This window comes from Drosophila bipectinata, unplaced genomic scaffold, assembly GCF_030179905.1.
Source record: "Drosophila bipectinata strain 14024-0381.07 unplaced genomic scaffold, DbipHiC1v2 scaffold_232, whole genome shotgun sequence".
Classification (NCBI taxonomy): Eukaryota; Metazoa; Arthropoda; class Insecta; order Diptera; family Drosophilidae; genus Drosophila; species Drosophila bipectinata.
In genome coordinates, this window is record NW_027222879.1 from 45,591 (window position 1) to 55,413 (window position 9,823).

General features: G+C 40.1%; 1 protein-coding gene across 1 annotated transcript; it reads left to right on the top strand.

Annotated features, from left to right (window-relative positions):
* The first annotated feature begins 1,612 nt into the window (after positions 1-1,612).
* Positions 1,613-3,370, top strand: LOC138927380 (uncharacterized). The gene has a single exon (XM_070282696.1). It carries the CDS (start codon positions 1,613-1,615, stop codon positions 3,368-3,370), a length of 1,758 nt encoding a protein of 585 aa, XP_070138797.1.
* Positions 3,371-9,823: the final 6,453 nt, after the last annotated feature.

Here is a 9,823-nt window from a genome sequence, read left to right on the forward strand (position 1 = left end):
TGCCATCCACGTGCGCCTAACCGCTCCAACTTCACGTCCACTCACAGACACAGTTTTCATGTGAATACGGAATGGGAGCACCCCAGTGCACTCTCTGCCAAAGAAACCATGTTCTCCGGAGATGCCCCAGTTTTCTCGCGAAGGATTGCTTTGCTCGTAAGACGATCGTCGATCGCATAAAAGCATGCCTCAATTGTCTCAGCACAAGCCACGCGCTAAGTCACTGCGTCAGCACTCGCAATTGCTTACAGTGCGGCCAACGCCACCATACGCTACTGCATTTTCCGAACATAGCAACCCAGCCTACCAACTCTGCCCTATCGCGACAGCCAACGAACGGTGTCCATAGCGCGCAGGGCACCCAACAGAGCGTAGCATCCCGCTCATCTGTTTTGTCTCAACAGCACAGCCTAGCCCCCGGCTTAACTGCTTCGAACGAGACGCAACTCCTCAGCGCAGTTGCCACCTATCAAAATCCATCCACCACGATTCTCGCCACGGCCCTAATCCGAATTGTCAACGACCAAACGGGACAATCTGTTTTAGCCAGAGCGTTGATTGACCATGGCTCGGAAGGAACACTTATCACCGAAAGCTTAGTACAGACGCTGGGTCTCTCACGCACCCCTATATCTGCGGAAATAACAGGGATCGGCGACTCCTCTCACAATCGTTGTCGACATAGTACCAATTTTGTCCTAAGCTCGATTTCAGGTTCCCAGTTCACATCGTTTGTATCCACTGCATTTATTCTCCGTACACTTACAGGGCACCTTCCAAAATCGGATGTCGACCCTTGCTCATTCCAACACCTTAAAGGATTGCAACTCGCCGATCCCAATTTTGCCCGCTCCGGTCGTATTGACGTGCTTGTGGGCGTTGATCTTATTCCACAATTGATGCTCCCAGAAATTTGACGAGTAACTCATGAGGAACCAATCGCACAAAACACTCTTCTTGGTTGGATTGTTTTTGGACCGGTGAGGAAATCCATGACACACTCCATCACTGTCCGTTGTAACACCACGACGCTTGATCATCTGGTGCAAAGGTTCTTCGAACTCGATAGCGTGTCGTCTGAACGCCAACTCACCACAGAGGAACGATGGTGTGAAGAACACTTTCGCCAAACCCATGTTCGACAGCCCAACGGGAAATACATGGTTCGCTTACCACTGAAAACCTTGTTCGACCCGTCACAAGTTCTAGGCCGATCAAAACATATAGCCTTAAATCGTTTCTACACACTAGAGCGAAAATTGCAGCAGCGCGATAAGCTTCATCAACAATATCTCCAAGCAATCGAGGAATATTTTGACTTACAGCAAATACAAGAAGTCACTACAAGCGAAGACAGTCACTCTCATATCAACACAAATGGGAAGCTCGGCGTCTTCTGCAGCACGATTCCACACCATGCAGTCCTGAAGGAGGACAGCCTGACGACTAAACTCAGGGTAGTCTACGACGCCTCTTGTAAGAGCTCCAACGGGAAATCACTGAATGACATTTTATGTACTGGCCCAGCTCTACAGAACGATTTATGAGGAGTGATACTAAATTGGCGTTGTTATCGCTATGTTTTCGTGGCGGACATCCAAAGGATGTACCGATGTATCGAAATCCAGAGGACTCTCAATTCCAGCGCATTTGGTGGCGTGACAAAACCGGAAAGTTAAAAGAGTTCCGTCTCACCACAGTTACCTTCGGAACAGCATCAGCGCCATACACAGCGATTCGGGTGATCCACCAAATAGCTCAGGACGAACGAGAAAATTATCCGCTAGCAGAAAAGGTACTGAAAAGGGAGATTTATGTTGATGACGTACAAAGCGGCCATGAGACCACGGACGGTGCCATTCGAGTGCGAAACGAGGTCATAGCAGCCCTCCGCTCGGCTGGTATGCATCTTCGAAAATGGGCAGCGAACCACCCGGCGTTGCTTAGTGATATTCCTAAAGTAGACCTCTGCAACCACTCAATCTTCGAAATGGACAATAAAGACAGCATTAAAACGCTTGGACTGTACTGGCAGCCAAACCCGGACGTCTACGGATTCAAAATCCATTTCTCGATCAATCCCACACTTTCGAAAAGGGCTCTTTTATCAACAGTGGCGCGGCTCTTCGATCCATTAGGATTTTTAGCACCCTTGATAGTCATGTCAAAAATTCTCCTCAAGGACGTATGGAGCTTCCGTATGCAGCAAACTGATGGCACTTACCGTGCACTCGATTGGGACGACATGCTACCAGAGTCTTTGGCAGCGCGTTGGCAGCGATATCTCGAACATCTTCCAGAAGTTCAACACATTCGCATACCACGCTGGTTCGGTTGCGATTTCAGCAATGTGATATCTCTTCAATTGCACATGTTCTCCGATGGGTCGTCCCTCGCGTATGCAGCGTGTGCCTACCTTCGAGTACTCGACACTGCTGGAATGATACATACACACTTAGTCGCAGCTCGCACTAGGGTTACACCAACAAAGCCTCTCATTATACCGCGCGTGGAGCTTTCCGGAGCAGTTCTAGCTACCAAACTCGCCACATGGATCCAGCAGCAACTTCACGTGCCTCAGATGCGGGTTACAGTGTACTACTGGTCAGACGCCATGATCGTGCTTCACTGGATATATGGAGATCCATGCAGGTGGAAGACTTTTGTAGCCAATCGAATTGGCAGCATCCAAGAGGTCAGCTCTGCTTCCCAGTGGGGTCATGTGTCTACGCAGGACAACCCTGCGGATTGTGCAACGCGAGGTTTAACCCCACTCCAGCTCGCGCAGGATAAGCTCTGGTGGAGCGGCCCAGACAGCATCCAACAGGAAGCATTCTCTCACGAACTGTCCAAGTTGCGAGCAAACAAATCGCTCTCAAAATCTAACAAGCTTAGCCAACTGTCGCCATTCATAGATGCCCAAGGGATCCTCAGAGTGCGGGGTAGACTTCGGAACGCTTTGCAGCTCACCACTCAACAACGCACGCCCATCATCCTACCGAAGTCACATCATTTTACGGACCTCGACATAAAAAACGCCCATCTGAACACCATGCATGGGGGTGTGCAACTGACCCGTGCGATCATCCATCAGCAGTTTTGGATCATTAATACCAAACAAGCGGTAAAAAGAGTTCTCCGACAGTGTGTGGCTTGCTTTCAGCATCGCCCTAAACCCTCTCGACAATTAATGGGTGATCTTCCATACCATCGTGTTAATCCGCCGAAAAGAGCGTTCGAAGCTACAGGTGTGGATTACACAGGATCTATCGATGTCAAGGCCTCGAGGTTCAGAGGACACACTACATACAAGGCCTATATGCTGTATTCATTTGCCTCGCCAGTAAAGCTATCCATTTGGAGCTGGTGACAGGACTCACAGCACAACATTTTCTCTGGGCTCTCCAACGGTTCATTGGACGCCGCGGTTTTGTGCGGCACATGTACAGTGACTGCGGCACAAATTTTATAGCAGCAGATAAATCCCTACAGTTGTGGTCTAACGAGTTCCGGCAGGAAATCAACCAGACAGTCGTCCCAGAACTCACAAAGCGCTATATTCAGTGGCACTTTAACCCCCCACACAGCCCAAACTTCGGAGGACTTTGGGAGGCTAACGTCAAAGCCGTAAAGTATCATCTTCATCGTTCCTTCAAAGGATACCCAATGACTTATGAACAATTATCAACCGTTCTTATCCAGATCGAGGCCTGTCTTAACTCTCGGCCATTATGCCCGTTAACCGCGGATATTAACGATCTGCAAGTATTGACTCCAGCTCATTTTCTCATCGGAGACTCCATGCAATCGCTTCCTACCCCCAGTGACAAGGACAAGTCGCTCAACACACAGTTCATGGAGGGACAACGGATCCTACGCCAGTTCTGGAAAAGGTGGAGCTCAGATTGGTTGTCTCACCTTCAGGCACGCCCTAAGTGGAGACAAGAGGAAGAAAACCTGCAGGTCAATGACCTAGTTATTATCAAGGACGGCAGGACAGGTCCAACCGATTGGAAACTAGGTCGTGTTACAGAATTACACCCTGGAGCCGATGGGATGGTACGAGTTGCAACAATCTATACAGGTTCGGGTACATATAAGCGATCAGTATCCAAGATCTGCAGATTACCCATCCCGATTTACACGGAAGCTAAAGTCGAGGAAGCTAATCTTGAACAATAGTGATACACGCATTTGATCTCACATCCATACCACAGCAAACATTTCACCTGTTTCTTTCAGTTACCATTAGAAGGATGTCTTAATGCTGGACCCAGCATTGCGGGGCGGCATGTACGGTCATTTTCGTTGTCGTAATGTTCATTACGTTGTTAGTGCATACCACAACCCTACAATCGATACCTGCTTGATGTCTATCGATCTCGAGACCCCGGTCCCTTTGAAAAGCGGGACATCTCTAAGTTTCTTCCTTACGACTTCTAAGCTTACGACTGAACACACATTTTTTGTTACATTTACCCATTACACATTACACATTTTGTTATACTGCCTACATTGTTTGGTATCTAAACTCAATTCAAATTAAATTCAGTGACATATCCAACCCTGTGTTTTTATAAAAAGGCAACAGCAAAGTCCCCATAGCAGACTTCTGCTAATCATTGACTCCCGTATTCCATAGCACCATACTTAAACTATGTAAATGTCTACACACCCACACACTCACACATACACATTAAGTATTTGTCAGAACTTACCCTTGAGACTTAGATTCAAATAGGCAAATTCACCGAACATGATCCTAGCCCAAATCAGACCTAAACGTAATTGAGGATGGAAAAGTACTTATAAACAAAATCCTCAGACTAAACAGACCGAGGGAAACATGCATTCAGCACGTTCCCATAATTCAGATCCCCAAACCCAATCGTAAAACTCAAATTTCGGGACCAAAGACAAAAACAAATTCAAAAGCAAGAATCCAAAGTCAAATCGGGAAAGTTCTCAGCCTAAACAATAAAACACACTCAATTAGAATAAACACACTCAAGTAAAGCTCGAAAAGAAATCCGCAAAAGAATTTATGTGCAGTGCGACTGTATATAAAGACAATTAATTAAAAATCTAATTCGGTCAATAACTCCACGAATTTTCGTGCGACAATATTGCAATACAAAAACTTCAAAATGGCGACACCACAGTTATCCGAGATCCATCTCAATCAATTGATTGGACAAATCAAGGAACTGCCTTATTTCGACGGCAACCCAATAGAGCTCAGCCGATTCATTACACGGGTCGAGTATCTGTTGCAGTTATACCCAACGCAGGATGTGAGGCAAAACCATATCATCTACGGGGCCATCGAGAGGACCATTGTTCGAGAGGACTCAGCACAAGCAGTCATCGCAGAAGAAAAAACCACAACATGGATGCAGACGAAACTGGCCCTGATCAAAGCATTTAAGGACCATAGGCCATACGAAGATGTTATCCGTCACGTACATCAAACACCTTATCCGGGGAGCATCAGTAAGTTCATAAACGAACTTAAAATCAGGTCATCCGTAGTTTTAAATAAGTTAGATTTAGAAATGGATCAGACAGATAAAACAATTTATACAAGTTCATTGAACAAAACAATCAGGGATTGCATTGAAAAGAAACTTCCGGACAGATTGTATAATTCACTATCGAAAAGAGATATTACAACTATTACTAATTTAAATCCATACGATAATTATAAAACCAGGTATTATGATCAACGTAGGAATTTGGGAAATTCAAGAAAGAATCAAAATTACCCGAGAAATAATTCAAATCATTACCCCCGACATAACTCAAATAATTATTTGAATTATAATCCAGGATCAAACAATCCAGCAAATATTCCGAATTCACCTGTTAGAAACCAAAACCAAGGCAACTATCATGAACTTAGAAGGAATTTAAATCAAGGTAGAGCTCAGAACCCCATGAATTATCAGGCATCAACTTCTAATAATTCTCCAAATGCACCTGTTAAGAGACAGAGAGAAAGTGAAAGCGCCCAAAGTAGAATGGACGTAAATTTTCAGCAAATAGCCTCGGAAAACGAAAACAGTATCCTTATATCAGAGTAGTAGTCAAAGGTAAAACTCTCAAAGCAATGATCGATACAGGATCTTCCATTAACATCATGAGAGAAAACTCAGGAAATTTTGCAGAAACTAACGAAAATCAGAAAGTCTATACAATAAATGGACCAATTAACTTACTTAAAAGCATTACATTAAATCCATTAAATCCATTACAGTAAAATTTGCCCAGTAAAACAAAAATTTTTCTTACACAAATTCTCAGAGAATTATGACATACTTATAGGCAGAGATTTTTTGAAAGAAAGTAAAGCTAAGATAGATTATGAAGATGAATCAATTACATTAGGGAACAAAAAACTTTTCATTGAATATGGTGAAGATGATAAAGAGGGCAAACCGCACTAAAATGCCTTAGCTCAAAATCATCCGAACAAGAAATCAAAAAGGGCAAGACCGCACCAAAATGCCTTAGCCCAAAGTCAATCGAAAAGAAAGAGGAAAAGGATGAGACCGCACAAGATTGCCTTAATCCACCTCAATCAGAAGATGACTCATTTAATTTTTCCATAAACAACGAACTTAGAGAATGCAACGAATTTCGTCTCGAACATTTAAATGAAAAGGAAAAGAAAGATTTAAAAAGGGTTTTGTTTGAATTCAAAGATATTCAGTACAAGGAAGGTGAAAATTTGACTTTTACTAGTACAATAAAACATTCAATACAAACAAAACACGAAGACCCGATATATAAAAAGCCATACAAATATGCGCAAGCTTTCGACGAAGAAGTAATACAAATTACTGAGATGATTAAGCAAGGAATAATTCGAAAGTCGAAATCTCCTTATTGTTCACCAATCCAAAAAAAATACCAAAAATTCAGATTAGTAATAGATTATAGGAGTTTAAATGAAATCACAATAAATGATAAATTTCCGATCTCTAGAATGGATGAAATTCTAGACAAATTAGGAAAATGCCAACATTTTACAACACTCGATTTAGCCAAAGGCTTCCACCAAATTCAAATGGATGAAAATTCCATAGCAAAAACTGCATTTTCAACTAAACATGGCCACTATGAATATACCCGTATGCCATTTGGTCTCAAAAACGCCCCTGCAACTTTCCAAAGATGTATGAACAATCTCTTAGAAGATTTAATCTATAAAGATTGTTTAGTATACTTGGATGACATCATCATTTTCTCCACTTCATTGGAAGAACATATTTTGTCTCTCAAGAAGGTTTTTGGAAAATTAAGGAACGCAAATTTGAAATTACAATTGGATAAATGCGAGTTCATGAAAAAGGAAACAGAATTTTTAGGTCATATCGTAACTACAAGTGGTATCAAACCTAATCCTAATAAAACCAATGCTATAACTAACTTTCCAATACCCAAGACCCCAAAACAAATAAAGTCATTTTTAGGACTATTCGGCTTCAATCGCAAATTCATTCCTAATTTCGCTAATATTGTAAAACCAATGACAGTTAAATTAAAAAAAGGAGCAGTAATTGATATAAAGTGTAAAAATTACATAGAAGCCTTCGAAAAATTAAAAGTACTTATTACTTCAGATCCAATACTTATTTATCCTGATTTCAGTAAAACATTTTCCTTAACAACTGATGCAAGTAATATAGCAATCGGTGCAGTGTTATCACAAAACCATAAACCCGTATGTTATGCAAGCAGAACTTTAAACGAGCATGAAATCAATTATGCCACGATAGAAAAAGAATTGTTAGCTATCGTTTGGGCAACGAAATATTTCAGATCTTACTTATTCGGAAGACGTTTTGAAATACTCAGTGATCATAAACCTCTTGTTTGGCTGAATAATATCAAAGAACCAAACATGAAGTTACAGAGATGGAAAATAAAATTAAATGAGTTTGATTACGATATTAAACATCTACCTGGAAAAGACAATTATGTAGCTGACGCTTTATCCCGAACCAAAATAGAAGAAAACATGTTAGGAGAAATAGCCGAAAGTGTAGGCGCAACCGTACATAGTGCACAGGAAGACAACCAAAATTACATACCAATAACGGAACGACCATTCAATTATTTCCCTAGACAAATCGAATTAATAAAAGGAAATGAAGACCAAACGAACGTACAGCATTATTTTCATAAAATCAAACGGAAGAATTGGCAAAAGAAATAATTAAAGAATATTTATGTACAAAAAAAAACGCTATTTACATGCACAATGACTCAGATTTCCCAACATTCCAGAAAGCTTTCGTAGAAATAATCAATTCCAATCATTTAACAAAATTAGTAAGATGCACAACTAAATTAGAAGATATCTTGACATACGCAGAATTTAAGGAGAAAATATTGGGAAGACATAAAGAACTATTACATCCAGGAATAGAAAAAACAATTAATTGGTTCAAAGAAAAATACTATTTCCCTGACCATCAAAACTTAATCCAGAACATTATTAACGAGTGCGAAATTTGTAACATATCTAAAACAGAACATAGAAACACAAAACTTTCTTTCGAAACCACTCCAGAAATACAAAACATCCGTGAAAAATACGTAATGGATTTTTATATAGTGGGTAATCAACAATTTTTATCTTGTATTGACGTGTATTCAAAATTTGCTTCATTAGTAGAAATAACAAGTAAAGATTGGCTAGAAGCGAAAAGAGCAATAATGAAAGTATTTAATGAAATGGGAAAACCACAAGAAATTAAAGCAGATAAGGATTCAGCATTTATGTGTGTAGCTTTACACAACTGGTTAGATTCGGAAGGAGTAAAAATTCAGGTAACAACAAGTAAGAATGGTATATCAGACGTAGAAAGATTCCATAAGACAGTTAATGAAAAACTACGAATCATTGGAAGTGAGACAAATATTGAAAATAGGTACACTAAATTCGAGTTAATACTTTACATTTATAACCACAAAACAAAACATAATGCTACAAACAGAGTACCAGCCGACATTTTCATGTATGCAGGAACACCCGATTATGATACACAGGATAAGAAAATCAATAAGATTAATCAGCTAAATAAAGACAGACATGATTATGAAATAGATACCAAATATAAACAATCTCCGTTAGTAAAATCAAAAACAACTAACCCATTTAAAAAGACAGGAAATATCAGACAAGTTGATGAGAAACATTTTGAAGAAACCAATAGATGCAGGAAAATTACTCATTATAAATCTAAATTTAAAAAGAAAAAAATAATTAATAAAAGTAAATATAACAATTCCAGACAAACAGAAGAAACCTAATGGATTCAACAACCTCTATAAAATTATTATGTTTATGATTATATTAACTACTTCAATTCAAATGACGAATGGACAAAACATCGAAATAAATCCGATAAAAGCCCAAAATGGATACTTAATGTTTAAAACAGGCACGATAGACATTCCAACTAATTATGAGAACCACTTTATAAGCGTAAATATTACGAAAACAGAACAAATCTTTGAGAAATTAGTAGAAGAAGCATGTGAATTCAAAGGAACATTGCAGATAGAATATTTAGTGGGAAAACTCCAACGAGAAATTAACGGTATTAAAATCGCAAAACGTAGCAAAAGAGGGTTGCTAAACATTGTAGGAACAACTTACAAATACTTATTTGGAACATTGGATCAGGATGATAAAGAAGAGTTAGAACAGAAAATCGATACACTAACTGAGAATAGTATTCAAAGTAATGATTTAAATAAGATTATTGATGTCGTAAACAATGGATTAGATTTAATCAACAAATTTAGAGAC